General features: G+C 44.3%; 1 protein-coding gene across 1 annotated transcript; it reads right to left on the reverse strand.

Annotated features, from left to right (window-relative positions):
- Positions 1–1,307: 1,307 nt before the first annotated feature.
- On the reverse strand, positions 1,308–14,431 carry C1H11orf97 (chromosome 1 C11orf97 homolog). Its single transcript, XM_045019690.1, has 4 exons — positions 14,099–14,431; positions 12,073–12,177; positions 4,283–4,408; positions 1,308–3,135 (listed from the first exon to the last, which is right to left on the reverse strand). The coding sequence occupies exons 1-4, from the start codon at positions 14,199–14,201 to the stop codon at positions 3,131–3,133; spliced, it is 339 nt and encodes a 112-aa protein (XP_044875625.1). The 5' UTR covers positions 14,202–14,431; the 3' UTR covers positions 1,308–3,130.
- Positions 14,432–24,553: the final 10,122 nt, after the last annotated feature.

Here is a 24,553-nt window from a genome sequence, read left to right on the forward strand (position 1 = left end):
CAAGTTTTCTCCCTCCTCCTTGTAACAAACTTTTAGGTACTTGAAAACTGTTATCATGGCCCCTTCTCAGTCTTCTCTTCTTCAGACTAAACAAACCAATGTTTTTCAATCTTCCCTCATAGGTCATGTTTTCTAGACCTTTAATCATTTTTTTTGCTCTTTTCTGGACTCTCTCCAATTTGTCCAAACTTTCCTGAAATGTGGCACCTAGAACTGGACACAATATTCTAGTAGAGGCCTAATCAGTGTGGAGTAGAGCAGAAGAATTACTTCTCATCTTCTTACAACACTCCTGCTACTACATCCCAGAATGATATTTGCAACAGAGTTACACTGTTGACTCATATTTAGCTTGTGGTCCACTATGACCCCCAGATTGCTTTCTGCAGTACTCCTTCCTAGGCAGTCATTACCCATTTTGTATGTGTGCAACTGATTTGTTACTTGCTAAGTGGAGTACTTTGCAGTTGCCCTTAACAAATTTCATCCCATGTACAGTACTTCAGACCAAAGACAGGAGTTGCAGAGGGAGCAAAGTAACAGGAATGGAAGATGATTTTGTCAGAAGTTTTTTGGCTGGATTAAGGGTGGGCCAAGTTAGTATGGAAAAGACCCAAGGTGATGTGGACATGGATGAGTAATATGTCTGTTAGGGTAAAAAGGAAGACTGTTCATATGGAATTTAGCACTGGTCACTGAAAAACTGAAGACAACAACAACTCTGTTCTTAGAAAAGAGGCAAATTCTCATGTCTGGTTCATTATTATGTTAATTGATGGTTAACAAGAGCAAGAGCATGGCAGCTGCACATGCCCAGCACCGCTCAGGATCAGGCCACATGAAAGGTGTGGACTAGCAGTCTGCACAGAGTATGAGGAGCCAGGAACTCCTGAGCTCCAGCTCCCTCATCGACCTCAGGCAAGTCACTTAACCCCTGCATGCCTCTGTCTCCCCCTCTGTAAAATGAAAATAATGTTCACTTCACAAGTGTGTTGTGAGAATACTTGTCAAGTTCTCTGAAGATGAAAACTCTGGGATAAGGGCTAAACCTGGAGTAAAACGTGACACAAGTAGTTGGGAATATGCTGTAACTGTTTCTATTAATAAGTAATGGATTTCTCATTAACATTTCTTTGTCTCTTACTGTAATAATGCCTAAAGGCTGCAGTTAATTTAGTAATTATTTCTGAGTTCCCTGGTGCCCATTTCTAGTCTCTTTAACACACGAGGATAGATATTAATTCATAATCTTTTAACGTTGGGCCTACAAGATGCTGCCATCAATAAATGAGCCCAGACAAAGGAGGTTAAAACAATTTATAATCTTGCTGTAGGGATTGGTATCACTTTACAGTAAAATTGCCAAAAAGAGGGCCAAAAATACCAGCATTAACTACACTTTACCTTCAAATACATTTCACTGTTCACGTGTGGCAAATGCGCCTTGTATTGTGGAGTTCCTAACTGATGTGCTGGCCAAGATACATGCAGATTTCCTTTTGCTCAGACATGGATGGTACGGTAATATCAGCTGACTACGAAATACAACGGTAAGTAACAATTGAGCAGAACAGTGAGCCCATTACTTTCCCCAACACTTTAGATGGACAGGCCTACATTTTCAGAAGTGACTAGTGATTTGGAGCGGCCAACGGGAGACACCAAAAAGGGCCCAGATTTTGACAGGGCAGGTGCTCAGCATTTTGTGAAAACCAGGCCCCTCTAAGGTGTCTCAAGTTGGGCACCCAAAATCTAGTTGCTTTTGAAAATTCAGGCCACAAGACAAATGTCAAGGAAAGACAATAAAATATAGCAGCAGAAATAAATACAGGAAATTCTCTAACGTCCACATTGTAGGCATCTGTTCTTGATTCTCCCTCTTCTCTCTTTTTATCCATTTTATTGCTTTCCCCTCATTTCTATTTAATTTTCTTATTTGAATCTTTCCTTCCCCTGAAAAGCAGCATCTCCCTCCCCCTCCTTCTTTGCCTCTCTCTTATTTGCCCCTTGTTCTGTTATCTACCCTGCTTGTTCTCCCTAGGTTGCCTGTGTCCCCTTATTCCTCCTCTTCTGCTTTTTCCTACTCTGGCCTCCCTTGTCTCTCTGTTCCTTCTTGCCTCTTCCCTATATTGCATGGTCTCTGGATGGTCCTCCTCTCTCTCCTTCCCCTCGCCCCCCTCTTTCCTGTGAATTTTCCCTGTCTCTCTAGCACCAGGATATTTGCCTCTTCCCTCACACCTCTGGTTTCCATTCTTTTGCCCCTTCCCTCTTTTTCCTGGGGATCCCCTTATTCCTCCATTAAACTTTGCAGGCTTCTTGTCTATGCAGTACCCCTTATTTTTCATCCTTGCCCCATTACCCTAGTCTGTGTCCAGTTCCTCTCTTCTCTACCCTAGGATCTCACCAGCTTTTCTTTCCCCCGCACTCTAGCATTCCTCCAGTCCCTCTCAGATGAGAGGGAGTGTACAGCTGATGCTGTCATTGCTGTATATATGTGTGAAGGGGGATGTGTTGGTGAGCATGAGAGCTGAAGCCGGATCACGTAGTATTGGGATAACTATGTCAGCTATGGGTGTGATATTAAAATAGCTATACCAATATAACCTATAGTTTGGACATAGTTATATCAGTATAAAGGTGTCTTATATCACTATTGCTTATTCCCCAGGCCCCTTCCCATATAGGAAAAAGCTCTACTGGGATAAGCATGTTATATGGCTATAATTGCATCCACACTAGGGGAAATGTGCCACTTTAACTATACTGCTACAATTTTTCTATGTAGAGAAGGCCTTAGTACAAGATTGTTTGCCCAATTTGTTAATTTGAGGTCAAAAACCATCAATAAACCTGAGTGGCTGATCTGTACCTGCCAATGCCTGCAAATAGACAGGTTTGGCAATCAAGCCTTTACACATTCAACACCTTCTAGCTGGAGCGCTCTGTCGTTAGAGCTGATCAGATGCCAGTACAGATGGCTTTATAATTTTATTATACAAAATATAATACACGATCTATATTGTGGTACTTTGAGTTTGCTGGAACAAAATAATCGTAGGCTTGGTAACACATGGAGGTGCCTGCCCTGACCCACATCCTCCAGAAAGGGAGATGTTGTTTTTCATTGGGGCTATCCTAGAGGAAAAAATATATGGAAACAGAAATTAGTACAGATTTTATTTGGCAGGGGATATTTTTAAACAGCCTTTGCCTCAGAATTCTAGCACATTTTATATTTGTAAGGAAGCAGGACTAGACGAAGAGAGCACAGTGTGTTGAAATCCATGGTGGAGCACTGCACACAGCACAACATGTGATCTTTGAGGGAAGGAGAGTAACAGTGTAGGCTGGGGAGGAAATAAGGTGTAGATATTCTGTATATCTGTGTGTAAGCCAACAATGTATGGGCCCCCCAAAAATGAGTTCTTAGGGGATTGCTAATAGGGTAATCACAGAATCACGTGCCCAGGCAGGAGGAGAGAGCTGCTACAGAAGAGCTGATGCAAGTCCTGCCTGGAGTGCCCACTCCCCAGCCTGGTGAAGAGGAGCCCCACTTAACCACACAGTATGCAGAGTATGAACTCTGCATGCTCCCCCTGGCCCTAACAGCACTGCCCTGCCACAACTTATAAACTCTGTATGCCCCTGAACTTGGCAGCTTTCTCCCCACTACAGAGTCTACAAATTCCTTAGGAAGAGAGCTGCTGGGTATAGTGAGCGTGCTATGCTGATAGCTGGGAGAGAACAGGCCCATTGGACTGAAGAGGCCCCTCGTTAGAGCTGATCAGATGCCAGTACAGATAGCTTTATTATTTTATTAAATTGTAAGGAGAAACCTCCCCAAGCTGCCCACTACCCCCTCTCAGATACAAAGAGGGAAATGACTGAGACGTCACCCCAACCTCGTATCTCCCCAATGGGAGATGGGCAGAGGAAGGGGGTCACTGCAGTCCAAGACCTGAAGAAAACTCTAATCCCATGAAGAGAGGAGAGCAAGTGAGACTCAGGATCCACATAGAGCTATTGAGATCCACCCACCAACATGAATAAAAAGTAAGTATTCTGCATCTTCAAGCAGGGTCCTTAGCACATGAGCTTAAAGTGGCTCAACAAAGCAGCACTAAGCAGCTTTCCTATGTAAGGTCTGCAACCTAGTGTCCTGCTACTTGCTGAAGGAAAAGAAGGGGTTGGCTGAAATGTTAAAAAATATTATAAAACAGTGTCATCCTAATGTTGCAAAATGAGGTGTTACAGTTGAAATCTACTGATTACTGTCTCTTACTTCTTATTCCTCCGTGCCTGGAATAGTACTTGGGCTGTGAAAGTAAACTGTTTCTGTTCTGTGATGCTGGCTTCAAGCCTCCCACGGAGAAATTTCTTTTCACGCTCCATATTCCTTCCAGAGCCACTGTTAATAATTTATTAGAATAATACCATTAAAACTGATCATTCTAGCTTGGATTGTTTTACTTTTCAGCTAGGCTGCTGTAAAATAATTAATATAAGCCACTTTTAAAACAAATATCTTTGGTCAACATAATGAACAGAAACAACATAATATACTACAGACGAGCACTACACAAAAGATATAGCACACAATTAACTTAAAATACTTTATTTTTCTATAATTTGGATCAACAGTTATTGAATTTAAGGTTTTCGTTAACTCCTTCCCCAAATAACACCAAGAGAAGCTATACAAACTCATCCTCCAAGAACCCACACCAGGGACCTTCTACCAGCCACAACACTCTTACTAAGGAATTTAGGGACTCATAGAAACCATCCTCAAACCACTCACCACACAAAGGCCCAGCTTTCCCCAGGACATAACAAACTTCCTCCACAAACACTGCAGGATTAAAAACTTCCGTCAGTACACCATCCTTGCCACCATGGTTGTCACTTCCCTTTATGTCAACATCCCTCACAATGACAGCATAGCTGTTTGCCTCAAATATTTACAAGACAATGGATGACTCTGGGCTATCCACCCCAAGCACATCACAAAACTCACCAATTTCATCCTCATCCATAACAATTTTACATTCAACAACAAACACTTTGTCCAAACTCTGGGACCAGCCATGAGGACAGCTCCCTAATATGCCAACCTCTTCATGGGCCACCCTGAAGAAGAATTTCTGGACAAATGCACTACAAACCAATGATACACCTGAGATACACTGAGGATATTTTCATCCTCTGAAGAGATGACTTAAACTCCCTCATAGATTTCCACTACAATTTCAACAGCCATCACCAGTCCATTAAACTCTCTAAAACACTCCCTACCAGCATCAACTTCCTAGACACCACAATCAGCTTCTACAATGGAACCCTACAGATAACTATATACAAGAAACCCACAGATTACCACATCTACCTTCATAGATCCAGTAACCACCCCAAACACACCATGAAATCTGTTATCTACAGCCAGGCATTCAGATATCACAGAATATATTCTGAGGAGAAAGTCCGGGATATACTCCTTAAAACACTCAAAACTACCTTCACCAATCAAGGACACTCCACCAGAGAAGTAGATTGCATCAGGGAATGGGCCTCCCAAATACCCCAAGAGAATCTGCTTCAATACAAAAGTAAAATCCCTTCTGACCACATACCACTAGTTGTCACCTACCACCCCACACTGGAATCTACATGGGGTATAATAAGGCTAAGTTTTTGTCATGGGTATTTTTAATAAAAGTCACAGACAGGATGCAGACAAACAATAAATCACGGAAGCCCGAGCCCCCCAACCTGGCGCTGACAGCCTGAGCCCTGCTGTGCAGGGCTGAAGTTATGGAGGTCATGCAAAATCACAGAATCTGTGTGACCTCCATAACCAACTCATAGTTTTAGTGTATCATCAAACAACTCTCAACCCATACTTGATGGGGATCCCATTGTGAAAGACACAGCAACTCAAAGCAGCACCAGACTCTGCCAGAACAACAGATGCAAAACCTGCAGACATGTCTCTACTGCTACAATGATCAACACCCCCTACAAAATACCTTTCAAGATCCATGGTTCTACACAGGCCTGTCACATGTCGCTAGAAAAAATTGTATAGTGGGGGTGCTGAGAGCCATTGAACCAAACTGTAAATGATGGAAACCACTTCAAGCCAAGGGGTGCAGCAGCACCCCAAGTTCCAGCACTTGTGTGGCATACCTCATCTAGTGCACTAAATGCCAAAATAGCAACTATGTGGGTGAAACCAATCATTGTGCTCTGGAATGAATTTACACAGGAAAATGTTAAGACAACATACCTTTTGTTAAAACACAAAAACGCCCTGTGGGTGAACGCTATATCTGACCTATCAGCCCTCATCCTCAAAAGAACCCTACACAACACTTTCAAAAGACGAAGCTGGGAGCTTAAATTCATTACTCAACTAGGCACCAAAAATCATGGATTGAACAGAGCCGCTGGATTTATGGCTTATTACAACAATCTGTAACCCACTAACCCCCTCTTTCTGTCCTATATATGCAGAGGTGTTAGTGGGCCACTCTAGCTTGAATGGTCCCTTATACCAGTGGTCCCCAACCTTTTCGTCTGGCGCCCGCCAGATGAAGAACCGTGGCAGCGGTCGAGCATCTGCCGAAATGCCGCCGAATTTCAGTGGCAACGCTTCTCGATGACGTCACTTGTCGGCAGCAAGTGGCATCATCCAGAGGCGTCGCTGCCGGAATGCCGCTGAATTTCAGTGGCATTTCGGCAGATGCTTGACCGCCGGCCAGGACGCGGGCGCATTTAGAGGCCCCTGTGGGCGCCATGGCGCCCGCGGGCACTGCGTTGGGGACTCATGCCTTATACTATGGCCTAACTACCTATGCTAAACAGTCTATTCCATTCTATTCTATGCATCCAACGAAGTGGGCTGTAGCCCACAAAAGCTTATGCTCAAATAAATTTGTTAGTCTCTAAGGTGCCACAAGTACTCCTGTTCTATTCCACCTGGCATTTTGTTGTGACTCTGGGAGTTCCTTTTCCAGACCTGAAGAAGAATTCTGTGCAGCTTGATAGCTTGTCTCCCAGGACAAGTCTACACTTAAAACGGCGCATCTGCACTGATGCAGCTGCACCACTGTAGCACTTTAATTAAGACTCTCTACACTGACAGGAAAGAGTTCTCCTGTCAGCATAGTTAATCCACCACCCTGAGAGGCAGTAGCTATGTCAGCAGAAGCTCTTCCACCAACATAGTGCTGTCTACACGGAGGGTTAAATCAGTATAACTACATCGCTCAGGGGAGTGAATTTTTCATACCCCTGAGCGATAGTTATACCGATATAGGTCTGTAGTGCAGACCAGACCTCACCAGCAGAAGTTGGTTCAATATTAGATATTACCTCACCCACCTTGTATCCCTATTAAGGGTACCTTTCAATTCCAAGTGTGCTGGTGATATGTTACAATAGAAACAGCCTTTCTATATCTTCTCCAATCTAAGGATAAAGTAATTTTATCAAAGATGATTGCCCATCCAGCTCCCTGAAAAATCAAGAGCTTCTGCAGGAAATATCAGGATGAGAGTGTGCAGACAGGAACAAGGTTTTTAGACTGACATTAACTCGGGTGCAAGCATATTTTAAAATAACAGAAAATTCAACTCTCCTTAAGATTGGAGAGATTTTTAAAAAGGAATAACTCATGTAGAAAGAGTAGCAGCTGTGTTAGTCTGTATCCGCAAAAAGAACAGGAGTACTTGTGGCACTTTAGAGACTAACAAATTTATTTCAGCATGAGCTTTCGTGAGCTACAGCTCACTTGCTGTAGCTCACGAAAGCTCATGCTGAAATTAATTTGTTAGTCTCTAAGGTGCCACAAGTACTCCTGTTCTTCATGTAGAAAGAGTTTTATTAATAGGAATTCAGACTGATTTTACCCTAGTACTGTGATGATATTAAAGAGCATGTTGTAATGATTAAAGAAAAAGCCTTTTGTGATACTATGTATGAGGAGCAGGACACTATTACAATTAACTGTATAAGCCTATTAAAAGCTAAGGACCCAGCCCCATGTTATACTGTGCATTCTCAACCCACAGTGAAGGCAGTGGTAGTTGAGAACTCTCAGTACTTTCCTGGATCAGATCCTCTAATGATCTCAGGGGGAGGGCTAGCTCAGTGGTTTGAACATTGGCCTGCTAAACCCAGGGTTGTGAGTTCAATCCTTGAGGAGGCCACTTAGGGATCTGGGGCAAAAATTGGTCCTGCTAGTAAAGGCAGGGGGCTGGACTTGATGATCTTTCAAGGTCCCTTCTAGTTCTAGGAGATTGGTATATCTCCAATTATTACCTTTTTATCTTGTGAGGATTTAAATGCATTTTACTAGCCCCTGACTGTTGCAGAATCAGACAGATACCTCATTAATATGTTTGTTCAAACAACCATTTACATAAGGGAAGCAAATGTGTCATATACACTTTATATATGGATTCCGTTACAGAATGGATGGATGGACCTGGTAGATATGCTATAATGAACTATGCTGGATGAACTAAGTAGGTATGATAGATTCATCAAATTATTTTAAAACTAAGATTTAAAACAAACAAAAATAACACATTGGTTCTAATGTTTGTGCAAATGTTTGATTAAAATGTACTGTAGGTACAATCTTGCACCTGCAGGGAGATGGGCTGAATGACCTATATGGTCTTTTCCATCTCTAACATCAATGATTTTATGCTACCTAACATTTTACAGCTAGACAGCAATATTGCTAAATTACAGTGTGATTCTCGCAGTCAGATGGAAAACATTCAAAATCTCACTAATGTATAAAAGGCAGGTTAAATGAGGCATTGAAAAGGATTAAGTAAAAATGTGGAAGAACAATAAAGAGGTTTATATTTATAATGTGGTGGTGACTCAAAGTCCTGTAGGTGCAGATTCATTCACCTTCTAGAAACTGCTCTTGCATTCATTGGGAGTTTGGCAAAATCTGCAATTGCCCATTGGGCAGGAAAAAAACAGCCTGAGAGAACAGATTGCAAAAAGGAACTGTTTTAAGCTTCATTTACCAATAATCCTTCACATCAGCTACCAGTCAGATCTGCTGGGCTTAGCTGTAGGAATACATAGTTATGAAACAACTGTAATATAAAGGTTAAACAATAATTAAACAAGCAACAAAAAATATGCTGAGATGCCTTTCAGTGTAGTCAATGGAGATTTCAAAAGCAATTTAATAATGAAAAGCCAGTTAGTGACATCAGCTAACAAAATGTTCCAAGAATGTTTCGGTGATTTCTGCCAAACACCCTCCTTCCTTATTTCCAATCTGGTATATTAGTACGGATCTTCTTAAACTGCAATGCGATCCTCTCATGCCTGGAGGGCAAAATCTTGCCCTCCTAGCCCACTCGAAACTCACTCTGACTTTAATAGGAACATTGGGTATGTAGGCAAGGAATGCAAGATTGGATCTTGAGTCTGCAAATTAGTGGTCTCATTCTCTTTGTCCACAGACCATTGCAACTGTTGCATAATAATAAGGACTTGGTAGGAGTCAGGAACTCTTGTCCCAAAGCCTCCATTCAGGGTGGAGGAAGTATGGTTGTTCTTCACAGAAAGGGAATTTAGGGTATATTGGGAACACACAAGATTAATGTTTAGCAACCAAACTGTATGGTAGGAGAGTTGAAAACATAGCCTGGAAAAAAGGTTGTGTTTTTATGCTGCGATAGCCATCTGAGTGTAAAATCCTAGTGGAGACAAAGCACCGTAGTTTTTAACTCAATATAGCTAGTTCCCAAGGGGAGTATTGACCTTGAGTAGCTACGTTGGTATAGCTATAGGTAAAACTACCTATGTCATGTCTCATAGCTTTCTCGGTGTAAAAACCATACCTTTTTTGCAGTGAAGATAAAACCTGAGTTACAGTGACTCTAGAGGAGTGAGAAGATGGAGAATACTTCTTAGACTCACCTCTGAGTTTAGCTTTTGGTCACATACAGGCTAGGCAGAATTAGATTTTTTTTTAAATAATTTTGATGGATAATATCAATCTTTGTTTTTAAACATGTTTTTATTTTTACTGATTTGAATTTTTACAGTTGCAGGAAATCCTGGGCCCCAAATTTCCTGGTGCCCTATGCAGCTGCGTAGTTTGCATATGGGTAAGGATGGCCCTGACTGTACACTTTGTATTCTGTGTTATAATTGAAAACAATATTACTTGAAAATGAAGAAAAACATCCAAATATATTTATAATAAATTTAAATTGATATTCTATTATTGTTTAACAGTGTGATTAAAACTGCAATTAATTGTAACTATTTTTTAATCTTGTGATTAATTGCAATTTTTTTTAATCGTTTGACAGTCCTACTTTATAGGTGTTAAAAGACAAACTGTTAACATCGTATATCAAAATATTCAAAGTACATATTCTTAAATCAAACTCTAAGAAGTTCTTTAACACCATTATCTTACTTTTCCTATAGGTAAATTTTGCTTATTATTAATGGAAATATTTTTATCACTTTCTGTATATAGAGTGCAATCAACATTTAGGGATAAAAATCTAATCCTTCAAAACCAAGTCATATATGCAAAGGAAAAGCACATTATAACAGTAGCATAAGTGAAACTTATCCAGAAAATGACTGTTACAGAAGCACCCTCTTTATGGGATATACAATCATTAGCAGAGCTAAGACGGTGCTGGTTGGTGAGTCTTGCCCACATGCTCAGGGTTTAACTGATCGCCATATTTGGGGTCGGGAAGGAATTTTCCTCCAGGGCAGATTGGCAGAGGCCCTGGAGGTTTTTCGCCTTCCTCTGCAGCATGGGGCACGGGTCACTTGCTGGAGAATTCTCTGCAGCTTGAGGTCTTCAAACTGCAATTTGGGGACTTCAATAACTCAGACATAGGCTAGGGGTTTGTTATAGAATGGATGGGTGAGATTCTGTGGCCTGCGTTGTGCAGGAGGTCAAACTAGATGATCATAATGGTCCCTTCTGACCTTAAAGACTATGAGTCTAGGATACTACAGAAGAAACAGTAGCCTTGTTTGTGCAGGACAATTTTAGTTTCAAATGATGGGATTTGGCAAACTCTGTGAATAGATTCAGGCAGACACAAATCAAGACTGGAGAGATCTTAAAGAATAAAATACCCACAAGGATATATTTTTGAACATGTGACTTAAAAACAGACGGATCATATGTTCTTAAAATGATTTTAACTAGGTATAGACCGGAGCATATTCATTGGGAAAAAAAAAAAGATATTCAAGGTATGTTTTGAGACCTGGTACAGGATTTATTTAAACTCACTCTGGGTCTTATCCAGAAAGTACCTTTGGGGCCATGCAAGCCCTAAAAAGTTGCTGCAGATCCTGGTTCTGTAGCAGTCTGATTTGCTCAATGGAAAGACTGAAATGTCCTGGAAACCGATACATTAAAAATAACATTTATATCCCAAGTGGCAAGTTGCAGAGCTGACGGGAAAGCAGAGATCTTTTTGCCTCTTGTAGTCTAGGTGTCATATTTTAAAAAACTCTTCTGTCCCTTGCCATTACACTTCAAATGGGAATTCAAAAGTAGCATAAACCTCTTGAATGACCACAAGCAAATCAGACAAGTTCCTAAATCCATGGTCTGAGTGGCTGCAATTTAATTTAACAAAATATGGAGTTAGAAATATGCTGAACTCAGTGTTTAAGAAATAAAGGTAAAGAGCTATTTTCTCTGTGCAATGGTGTCAAGAAGGTAACGGGTATATTTGCCATAAGAAAATTTGATAAATATCAGATTACTGAACCATATGGTCTTTTCCAGGTTCTACGTTGCTATAATGTCAAGCTGATGAATTCTTGGACTTCTCTGTGCTCTGTATGTTCCCCAAGTTTTAGAATGATGGAACAAATAATGGGCCATAAGGATTTCTCCAAGTTCTGTACATTCCCATAAGGATGATAATCAACATCATGGTTTTGCTTTAATAAACTGACCCGGTTTTCAACATACTCTCTCATCAGCATTTTAGATTCCATTTCCCAAACAAATACTTCTTATTTTCTGACTATAGAGATTACCTGCAGCGGGATGTTTAATTTGGCATCCATCTCTCCGAAAATAAAGCTCTTCTTCAAGTACTTCCTTAACTCTCTTAGGTGGCTCAACATATACAAATTTCTTCCCTGTTTGCAAAACATATTGCAAAAAATTGGTTACTTTAAAGCCCAAAACTGTTAATGTACTTCTTGTTTGATCCTGCTCTATTGGTGTTTTTAATACCCCTTCCCACTTCTCATCATTTAGAGATATCCAGTGGTATGCAGTCAGGCCCAGATATTCCAAGCTTGGGTGGCACTGTGGCTCCCAATATTATGGCCACAGGGGAACTGTTTGGAAACCTTTGCAGGGGTCAGAAAGTGCAAGACTGTGCTTGGTTTCACTGAACCACCGTGACATGGCACTGCAACTTTTGAGACTATGGTACATCTACACTGCAAGCAGCAGCCTGTGACAGTGAGTCTTGGAGTCCGGGATCTACAGACTCAGGCTCGTGGGGCTCATACTACAGCGCTAAAAACAGCTGTGTAGACCAGGGGTAGGCAACCTATGGCCTGCGTGCCAAAGGCGGCACGCAAGCTGATTTTCAGTGGCACTCACACTGTCCGGGTCCTGGCCACCGGTCCGGGGGGCTCTGCATTTTAATTTAATTTTAAATTAAGTTTCTTAAACATTTTAAAAACCTTATTTACTTTCCATACAACAATAGTTTAGTTATATATTATACACTTACAGAAAGAGACCTTCTAAAAACGTTAAAATGTATTACTGGCACGCGAAACCTTAAATTAGAGTGAATAAATGAAGACTTGGCACACCACTTCTGAAAGGCTGCTGATCCCTGGTGTAGACATTACAGCTTGTGCTAGAGCCCCTACCCCGTTCGCTGCCTAGGGCCTCCGTGAGCTGCAATTATTTTTAGCACTTGACAAACCAGTCTGTAGACCTGGGCCCTGAGACATGCTGTCATGGGCTGCCATTTGCAGCGTACATGTACCATGACCCCATGATGTTGTTCTAGCACATGAAGATCCCAGGGGAATGGCAGTGCATGGGGGTGGAACCCACTGAGACACCCAGGGTAAATGGACAAGTCGCACCCCTGCCCAAGGAAAAGACAGTGTCCTCGGCAGGGTGAGGATGTCTGAGACTCCCTGGGGAAGGCTACTGTTCACTACAGGGTGGGGATGGGGTAGGAAAAGAACTGTAGGAGGAAGGGTGAAGGGGCAAGACAGACTACACAGGCATAGTGTGGTGACCTTCAGGGAGATGTGGGGAGACTCCCCCAAGGAAAGGCACTGCAGGAAAGGATGAGTTGGGAACGGGGGAGACCACTAGGGCAATGGTCTCCTATTTTTTCTCATGTGCGGACCTCTAAAAAATTTCAAATTGAGGTGCAGACCCCTTTGAAAATTTATTGTCTGTATATACAGGTGAACAGATTCAGTCACTTTTCAGTCTAAGTCTTTCATGGAATCCTTAAACATAGTCTGTGGACCATCAGGGGTTCATGGACCAAAGGTTGAGAACTACTACACTAGGGAAAGGATAGAGATTCCTGGAGGTTCCTGGGGTGTTTGGGACCCCATGGGGAAGCAGTGTCACCCACAAGGAGGACTGGAGAAGATGGGGTGAGACCCCCCCCACAGGCGAGGGCTGGGGTGACACCACCAGGGCCAAGGCTGTGCCAACTACTGGGGAATGGATGGGGAGATGGGACCCCACGGCAGGACAGTCCCACTTGAAGGGAGGTGGATAGTGAGATGGGATTCCGGGGCAGGACAGTGCCCTTTGCAGGGGGGATGAATGAGGCATGTGACCACAGCAGTGGGGCAGGGCAGCAACCTTGCTGGAGGATGGATGGGGAGATGAGACAGGACAGCAGGGCAGTGCCCCTGCAGGGGGGTGGATGGGAGCTGGGACCCCAGGGCAGGGCAGGGCCCTTGCAGGGGGATGGATGGCAGCCGGACGGGACACCCCAGGGCTGGGGGTGGCGGGGCCATGGGACCCCAAGGCCGGGGGTGGCGGGGCGGCCCCACCACTCACAGGGCTGGCCGCAGTGGCCGCTCCCCGCCGGCTCCGCACAGACGCTGCTTCCCGCTTCCCCGGCCGCCGGCTCCTGCTGCGGCTCCCCGGCCGCCTCCCTCATGCCGCCGCCTCTGCCGGCCGCGCCCAGCCCGGCTGCGGGACGCGCCGGCCCGTTGCCATAGGAGCTCAGGGGCGGGGGAGGGAGGAGCGGCAGCCCTGGGGGCGAGGCTCGGTCTCCGCTGGGCCGTGGGCAGAGGCGCGGGGAGACGGGCCCAGCAGCCCGGGGCTGGGGCCACAGGACACGGCCCCCAGCGGGCCCGCAGGGCGCTGCCCGGTGACTGGGGAGGCGAAGGCCCCGGGCGTTCCTGGCGCTGCGCGGGCGCCGCTCTCCCCTCGCTCTCTGTGAACCAGCCTGGCTCCTCTAGCGCGCACTTTTCGCCCCCAGGGGCTCTCAGAGCGAGGCGGCTGCAAGCCAGAGTCACCTCCCCGACCCGGGCCCTGCCCGAGGTAGGTGGGGAAGGGAGGCGGAGCGCGTGGCTCAAGTTCACCCAGTGGTAAACCTAGCAACGTAACATGAGTCCTGACTCCTGAGCCCCTGCTTCGCCCGCCCCATGACCGCCTGAACTAGTGACAGGGGCAGCAGGAGCTATGGAAAACTCCAGTTCCATCCTCTTCCTTTGGCTGTTTAAATCAGTGGTTCTCAAATGTTTGCACTGGTGACCCCTTTCACATAGCAAGCCTCTGAGTGTGACCCCCCTTATACATTAAAAACACTTTTAGATATATCTAATACCATTATAAATGCTGGAGGCAAAGCAGGGTTTGGGGTAGAGGCTGACAACTGGCAACCCCCCATGTAATAGCCTCGTGACCCCTGAGGGGTTGCAACCCCCAGTTTGAGAACCCCTGTTTTAGACTGTACATTCTTTGTGGCAGGGATTGAGTCTTCCCCTGCCTTTGGAAAGTCCTTAGCACATTTGAGGCACTATCACAGTCTAAAGAAATAAGAAGTTGGGTAAAATAAATTAAATAAACACACACCTCCTCCTGGCTACAGCATGGGAACAAATCTACACGGACACACCCCCAGAGCACCAACCAGGGGTATTCTATCTGCTACCCAAGATCCATAAACCTGGAAACCTGGACACCCCATCATCTCAGGCATCAGCACTCTTACAGCAGGATTATCTGGCTATTTGGACTCTCTCCTCAGACCCTACGCTACCAGCACTCCCAGCTATCTTCAAGACACCACCAACTTCCTGAGGAAACTACAATGCATTGGTGATCTTCCTGAAAACACCATCCTGGCCACCATGGATGTAGAAGTGCTTTACACGAATATTCCACATGAGGATGGACTACAAGCTGTCAGGAACAGTATCCCTGATGAGGCCACAGCACACCTGGTGGCTGAGCTCTGTGACTTTGTCCTAACCCACAACCATTTCAGATTTGGGGACAACTTATACCTTCAAGTCAGCGGCACTGCTATGGGTACCCGCATGGTCCCACAGTATTCCAACATTTTTATGGCTGACTTGGAAAATGCTTCCTCAGCTCTCGTCCCCTAGCACCCCTTCTCTATTTGTGCTACATTGATGACATCTTCATCATATGGCCCCACGGAAAGGAGGCCCTTGAAGAATTCCACCTGGATTTCAACAATTTGCACCCCACCATCAACCTCAGCCTGGACCAGTCCACATAAGAGATCCACTTCCTGGACACTACAGTGCAAATAAGTGATGGTCACATAAACACCACCCTATACCGGAAACCTACTATCCACTATACTTACCTACATGCCTCCAGCTTCCATCCAGGACACATCACACGATCCATTGTCTATAGCCAAGCCCTAAGATATAACTGAATTTGTTCCAATCCCTCAGGCAGAGACAAGATCTTACAAGATCTTGTATATATACAAGATCTTTATCAAGCATTCTTAAAGCTACCCACCTGGGGAAGTGAGGAAACAGATTGACAGAGCGAGACGGGTATCCAGAAATCACCTACTACAGGACAGGCCCAACAAGGAAAATAACAGAACGCCACTAGCCATCATGTACAGCCCCCAGCTAAAACCTCTCCAGCGCATTATCAACGATCTACAACCCATCCTGGAAAATGATCCCTCACTCTCACAGACCTTGAGAGGCTTACAGACAACCCACCAAACTGAAGCAAATACTCACTAGCAACTACACACCACACCATAGAAACACCAACCCAGGAACCAATCCCTGTAGCAAACGTCATTGCCTACTCTGTCCCCATATCTACTCTAGTGACACCATCAGAGGACTCAACCACATCAGCCACACCATCAAGGGCTCACTCACCTGCACATCTACTAATGTGATATATGCCATCATGTGCCAGCAATGCCCCTCTGCCATGTACATTGGCCAAACTGGACAGTCCCTATGTAAAAGAATAAATGGACACAAATCGGACATCAGGAATGGTAACATACAAAAGCCAGTAGGTGAACACTTCAGCCTCCCTGGACATGCTATAACAGATTTAAAAGTAACTATTCTTGAGCAAAAAAACTTCAGAAACAGACTTCAAAGAGAAACAGCGGAACTAAAATTCATTTGCAGATTTAACACCATTAATTTGGGCTTGAATAGGGATTGGGAGTGGCTGGCTCATTACAAAAGCAGCTTTGCCTTTCCTGGAATTGACACCTCCTCATCTATTATTGGGAGTGGACTACATCCACCCTGATCGAATTGTCCCTGTCAACACTGGTTCTTCACTTGTGAGGTACTCCCTTCTCTTCATGTTTCATTATATAATGCCTGCAGCTGTAACTTTCACTCCATGCGTCTGAAGAAGTGAGGTTTTTTACCCACGAAAGCTTATGCCCAAATAAATCTGTTAGTTTTTAAGGTGCCACTGGACTCCTTGTTGTTTTTGTGGATACAGACTAACATGGCTGCCCCCGATACTCCTCCTTTGCTGTCCCACTTTTTAGGTCTTCCACACGTTTTATAGGCCAGGTAAAGATAGTTGGGTAAACTATCTTTTTTACCAGATTGCACTGTTTGTCCTATGGCTAGGATTGGTTCTAGCTCAAGGTTAGGAACATCCAGTTTCTATGACTTATGGCAAACTATGTAATAATTCTTTGCAGCCTTATAAACCGACTGTGAGTGGCCACTATAATTAAAAGTGGGTGTGGGTTTTTAACTGTTATTGTATCTGAAAGGTTTGTGCAAGTCAGTATATTGGACATGGGGTTTGCACATTGCACTAATTAACCTTTTCTTTGCCGCATCTCTACATGGTGCCAGTGTTATGCCTTTTAGAAGCACAGCTATTTAAAGGAGAGAACCTACAGAAAATACATCACAGTAACAAAATAAAAAAAATGCTGCTATGTAGGTTGGCTGTTGTAGATTTATAGTGTAGGAAGAATGTCTGATTTTAATAATAATTAAGTTTGCAAACTGTATAAGATTAAACATCTTGAAATGTATTCCATTCATAAAAATAAAGCACAGAGCTTTGCCTCTTCTTGTTTAGCGGATGTTTTATTTTTTCTAGAGTTGAGAAAAAAAAATGTTGGTATTTATTGTAGTACATAGAGAATGCCACTAGATGGAGGTAGGATTGCAAAGATTGATGATCTGATGCTGGTCTGGTAGAAAATTGTGAGTTTTGCTAGTCACATCAATTGGAGCAGCCTCAAGGAGACCCAGACTTTGAATTTTGAAGAAGATGAAATTAAAGCTTGTTTTATGGGTACAGTACCTAGTTGTATGGTGCAGAGTTTGTAATCAGTAAGGAGTCATATATAAGGAATGATGATTTTGAAAACCTGGGCTTGTCTATGCTTATCGTTTTTAGTTGTGTTTTCACATGTTAACCTGTGCTAACACATTTGTAACTTCTAGTGTAAACCCTAGCCTAGGCTTTGAGTTAAGCTTGATTAGCAGTATATGTCTGTGTCCTGGAACAAATGTTCATTCAGCAGCTAGCATTTACAATCATATTAATAAAAGTGTTAAAACACCACTAAAAATGAAAATATAGACAAGACCTATGTTACTGTCATGTTTGCATCTCTGTTACTCTGTGTGATACTGGTGTAGTTTGGACTCAAGGGTTTCATTCACTTTCTGCAGACATGCTACAAATAGAATTTCCAAACAATGTGATGATTAAAAACCAGGATTGTACTTTGAAATTTCACTTTTCAATTGCAGTTCTGTACATTATAATAGAAGTGCTGAGTAATACTACTTTTGTAATACTTTTCATCTCAAACTACTTTACAAAGGAAGGCAAGTGTCCAAAGTACAGAGAGGTGAAGCGTCTGCACCAGGGATCGGCAACCTTTGGCACGCAGCCCGCCAGGGTAAGTACCGGGCTGGGTCGGTTTGTTCACCTGCAGGTTCGGCCAATCGCGGCTCCCACTGGCCGCGGTTCACCACTCCAGGCCAATGGGGTGGTGGGAAGCGGCGGCCAGCACATCCCTTGGCCTGCACCGCTTCCCGCTGCCCCCATTCCACCTAACGAAGAGAGAGAAGAGCATCTTCGCAAGCAGGCTGGCTAACCTAGTGAGGAGGGCTTTAAACTAGAGGACTCCTGCCTCATACTGAGAAAGCAGGACCATCAGCGAGTTATCTTAAGTGCCTATACACAAATGCAAGAAGCCTGGGAAACAAGCAGGGAGAACTGGAAGTCCTGGCACAGTCAAGGAATTATGATGTGATGAGAATAACAGAGACTTGGTGGGATAACTCACATGACTGGAGTACGGTCATGAATGGATATAAACTGTTCAGGAAGGACAGGCAGGGCAGAAAAGGTGGGGGAGTTGCATTGTATGTAAGAGAGCAGTATGACTGCTCAGAGCTCCGGTATGAAACTGCAGAAAAACCTGAGAGTCTCTGGATTAAGTTTAGAAGTGTGAGCAACAAGGGTGATGTCGTGGTGGGAGTCTGCTATAGACCACCAGACCAGGGGGATGAGGTGGACGAGGCTTTCTTCTGGCAACTAACAGAAGTTACTAGATCACAGCCCCTGGTTCTCATGGGAGACTTCAATCACCCTGATATCTGCTGGGAGAGCAATACAGCGGTGCAAAGACAATCCAGGAAGTTTTTGGAAACTGTAGGGGACAATTTCCTAGTGCAAATGCCGGAGGAACCAACTTGGGGCAGAGCTCTTCTTGACCTGCTGCTCACAAACAGGGAAGAATTAGTAGGAAAAGCAAAAGTGGAAGGGAACCTGGGAGGCAGTGACCATGAGATGGTCGAGTTCAGGATCCTGACACAAGGAAGAAAGGAGAGCAGCAGAATATGGACCCTGGACTTCGGAAAAGCAGACTTTGACTCCCTTAAGGAACTGATGGGCAGGATCCCCTGGGAGAATAACATGAGGGAGAAAGGAGTCCAGGAGAGTTGGCTGTATTTTAAAGAATCCTTATTGAGGTTGCAAGAACAAACCATCCTGATGTGTAAAAAGAATAGTAAATATGGCAGGCGACCAGCTTGGCTTAACAGGGAAATCCTTGCTGATCTTAAACACAAAAAAGAAGCTTACAAGAAGTGGAAGATTGGACAAATGACCAGGGAGGAGTATAAAAATATTGCTCAGGCATGCAGGAGTGAAATCAGGAAGGCCAAATCACACTTGGAATTGCAGCTAGAAAGAGATGTTAAGAGTAACAAGAAGGGTTTCTTCAGGTTTGTTAGCAACAAGAAGGTGGTCAGGAAAAGTGTGGGCCCCTTACTGAATGAGGGAGGCAACCTAGTGACAGAGGATGTGGAAAAAGCTAATGTACTCAATGCTTTTTTTGCCTCTGTTTTCACGAACAAGGTCAGCTCCCAGACTGCTGCACTGGGAAGCACATGGGGAGGAAGTGACCAGCTCTCAGTGGAGAAAGAAGTGGTTCAGGACTATTTAGAAAAGCTGGACGGGCACAAATCCATGGGGCCAATGGCTCTGCAATCACATCTGCCAACTTCTTTAGCACCCCGGATGCTAACGGAGTTGGCAGATGTGATTGCAGAGCCATTGGCCATTATCTTTGAAAACTCATGGCAATCGGGGGTGGTCCTGAATGACTAGAAAAAGGCTAATGTAGTGCCCATCTTTGAAAAAGGGAAGGAGGAGGATCTGGGGAACTACAGGCTAGTCAGCCTCACCTCAGTCCCTGGAAAAATCATGGAACAGGTCCTCAAGAAATCAATTCTGAAGCACTTAGAGGAGAGGAAAGTGATCAGGAACAGTCAGCATGGATTCACCAAGGGCAAGTCATGCCTGACTAACCTAATTTCCTTCTATGACGAGATAACTGGCTCTGTGGATGAGGGGAAAGCAGTGGACATGTTATTTCTTGACTTTAGCAAAGCTTTTAATACGGTCTCCCACAGTATTCTTGCCGGCAAGTTAAAGAAGTATGGGCTGGATGAATGGACTATAAGGTGGATAGAAAGCTGGCTATATCGTCGGGCTCAACGGGTAGTGATCAATAGCTCCATGTCTAGTTGGCAGCTGGTATCAAGCGGAGTGCCCCAAGGGTTGGTCCTGGGGTCGGTTTTGTTCAATATCTTCATTAAGGATCTGGAGGACTGCGCCCTCAGCAAGTTTGCAGATGACACTAAACTGGGAGGAGTGGTAGATATGCTGGTAGGAATAGGTTAGAGAGGGACTTAGACAAATTAGAGGATTGGGCCAAAAGAAATCTGATGAGGTTCAACAAGGACAAGTAAAGAGTCCTGCACTTAGGACGGAAGAATCCCATGTACTGCTACAGACTAGGGACCGAATGGCTAGGCAGCGGTTCTGCAGAAAAGGACCTAGGGGTTACAGTGGATGAGAAGCTGGATATGAGTCAACAGTGTGCCCTTGTTGCCAAGAAGGCTAACGGCATTTTGGGATGTATAAGTAGGGGTATTGCCAGCAGATCGAGGGACCTGATCATTCCCTTCTATTTGACATTGGTGAGGCCTCATCTGGAGTACTGTGTCCAGTTTTGGGCCCCACACTACAAGAAGGATATGGAAAAATTGGAAAGAGTCCAGCGGAGGGCAACAAAAATGATTAGGGGGCTGGAGCACATGACTTATAAGGAGAGGCTGAGGAAACTGGGATTGTTTAGTCTGCAGAAGAGAAGAATGAGGGGGGATTTGATAGCTGCTTTCAGCTACCTGAAAGGGGGTTCCAAAGAGGATGGATCTAGACTGTTCTCAGTGGTAGCAGATGACAGAACAAGGAGTAATGGTCTCAAGTTGCAGTGGGAGAAGTTTAGGTTGGATATTAGGAAAAACTTTTTCACTAGGAGGATGGTGAAGCACTGGAATGGGTTACCTAGGGAGGTGGTGGAATCTCCTTCCTTAGAGGTTTTTAAGGTCAGGCTTGACAAAGCCCTGGCTGGGATGATTTAGTTGGAGATTGGTCCTGCTTTGAGCAGGGGGTTGGACTAGATGACTTCCTGAGGTCCCTTCCAACCCTGATATTCTATGATTCCTTGAAAAGTCATAAATTTACACAGATAGCAATGATTTTTGCTTCAAACAATGTACTTTTTTAACACCTGCTATTGATAAATTGAAGTGGTACACACCCTTCTTTCCACACTCCAGGAAAAATAACTCAGGTTTGAAAAAGTACACTATTGTAGCTAGTTAATAATCCAGATATGTTCATTTTTCAAAGTAAATAACAACATTGACTAGTTCTATAGGTGCATCTATCCCAGTGTAAGCACTGGGGACAGGAAGTGCAACTCTACTTCAGTCATAAAACTTTTGCTTGCTTTCAGAAGGGCTGAATCTATTGTTGAAAGAGAGCAGGCTTAAGACAGGGAGCTGTTCAAACAGCAGACTAAAATTTCCTGCTGAGCAAAACAAGGATGAGTATTCTATATAGTGCCAAGACTACAGCACACACTAATGCCATCCGGTAGCAAGAGTCACATAGTCAACAAGGCAGTGATCTTAGCTATGTACTGTAGATGTGCAATTGGTCTAGGTTGGAAGTAACCAAAGTGCAGCACATGAAACAAATGTGGTGCAAGAGTCCTGTGACAAGCATTCCACCACTAAGATAAAAAGAGAACATTGCACACAGGGCCTGAACATCTACCCCACAATTAAACAGTGTTACCAGATTTGCCCATTACTTTGGGGCATGCTAATTTGGGGTATGCTCATCTGCGGGGGGGGGGGGGGGGAGAAAGGGTTCTGTAATTCTATCAATGTACTGCTTGTGTCACTTGTGTTTTCATACAGAGCTCTACTTCTCCCTTCTGCAAGTTCTCTCCCAATGGAGCTATCCTGCAGGACTTAGGTTCCCCAGGGCTGGGTTCCTCCAGCCCCAGAATCAATCTCTCTCTCTCTCTCTCTCTCACACACACACACACAAAATGCATCTGAGTGGACCAGGTTAATCAGCACTCCCAAATTGACCCCTTAAATGTCCCTGGACTCAGCAAGCTGGGTCGAGCAGAACTTCCAAGCTGTCACCCTTATATGCCCTTGGACTCAGCAGGCTGGGTCGAACAGCACTTCCACTCTGCCACCCTCATATGCCATGGGCACCACACCTGAATAGAGTACGCCTGAGCAGGCTGGGTCGAGTAGCACTTTCAAGCTGCCATCCTCCTATGCCACAGGTTCAGCATGTCTCTATCCCCACTTTCACGTTACAATTGTTCTGGTAGTAACCTTTTGATGAGAAAAGACCACAGGATTTTTGGGCGCTAAAAGGATCCTTAGCTTAGGTAAGAGGAGTGTTGCTGTAGAGCAAATGGGGAAGCCAAAAACACAAAGAGAGAGGGAGGGAGGGAAGCAACCAGCTTAACCATAAAAGTTATTTATTGCCAGGTAATAACCATACAAGGAGACCCACACAAACAAAACAGTTCAAATTTAAGCTAGATGTAATATTGTATTACAAAAGTCAGGTTTAGAAGACTGTATCTGATCACACAAGTTAGGGTTAGAAAGCTATACGTAGAGTAGAAAAGAGAGAGAGTTGGGTTCTCACCACTCCATGAAGCTTGAACCGGTCGGGGTTCCCAGGTGTGGTAGCTGAGGGTCTGGAGTGCTGGAGACAGGCAGAGCCCCCAGCACAATCAGTCAGGAGAAGATGAAGTCCCAGTGGAACAGATGCAGAGTTTGGATCCAGGCATCAGAACACTTACTTGAGTGTGGGTAGGGTGTTTTTGTTGGGAAACAACAATGGTTCAAGGGAGAACACTTGATTTGTTTATGGGTAAACTGAAGGCTCAACGGAGTATACCAAAGTTATTTTGTTCAGGCTAGACAATAGGAACTGATCATTCCTCGCTCTTGGTGGTATTCCTTCGAGGGAGCTCACAATGCAATTAGGCAGCTTCAGTATTTTGGATACCAATAAAGGATTTATTACAAGAATTGGTCAGATAACTACTGAGCTGGGTGTGTGCAGGTGTGGATTCATTAACCTCTGGAGTAGAGATCCCCCATGATGCAGTGCTTCCCTGCTTTTCTGGTCCCAGAGTTCAGTGTGGTTCTTGGCTTGGAATCTCTGTTCTCCATCCTGTATGCTAATGGAGTTGCCTCCCTGTCCCATCTTCAATGCAAATGAGGGTAGGGGAGTTGCCTTAATCCTGTCACCCTTGTCAGGATGGGTTTAGGTGTGTCTCTCACTGCCTTTTCCTTGCTTTTTGTAAGTCTTCTGAGCAGTTTTGGCTTGAGCAGAGGGGGCGGGGATGGGATGGGAGGGGGGAATGGGTCCTTTGTGAGTCAGACAGCCTGGATACTGTGCCCTGGTTCCCCAAGAGCACAGAGCTGACAGATAAAAACAGTCCCTTAGCCCATGCACCATGACCCTGAGTTGCAGATTTTTAATTGCAGTATAGATATAACTTCAGTGACTAAATTTTCAGAATAAAACTTCCCTATGTGCCTAGGCTTCTGCCTCTGGACATTTGCAGTACTGCTTCACTGTCAACATCCAGATGCTTCTGTCTAAACTCCAGAGCAATTCATGAAGCAGGACATGCCTGGGGGGAACCTGATCCAGTAGGTGTGCTCAGCTCCAATACGGATAGAAGAGGTGGTATTTTTCCCACTTTGTAACATTTAGCCTAGTGGTTAGAGCACTCCTTCAGATGAGAGACACCCAGGTTCAGTTCCTCTCCTCTGCCTGACTGGGGGAGAAGATTTGAACACTGTCTCAGGAGAGTGCTTTAACCACTGAGATACAGAATGTTGTGAGGTGGGGCTCCCTTAATCTTTCTTGTTGAAGCTCTTCTGGTGTGTATAAATATTTAAAGAATCATTGGCCCAGAAAGAGAAAGACTCTCTAGCCTAGTGGTTAGAAGACCCAAGGTCCTGTCCCCCTTCTCCCATGACCCTCCTGCATCCCAGATGCATGCTCTAATCACTGAACTAGCCTCCTGCGCTGGCCATTTTGTGTAGAGTGAGACAGACACCTTACTCATTCTCACAATAAATG

The sequence above is a fragment of the Mauremys mutica genome, chromosome 1 (assembly GCF_020497125.1).
Source record: "Mauremys mutica isolate MM-2020 ecotype Southern chromosome 1, ASM2049712v1, whole genome shotgun sequence".
NCBI classification, from domain to species: Eukaryota; Metazoa; Chordata; order Testudines; family Geoemydidae; genus Mauremys; species Mauremys mutica.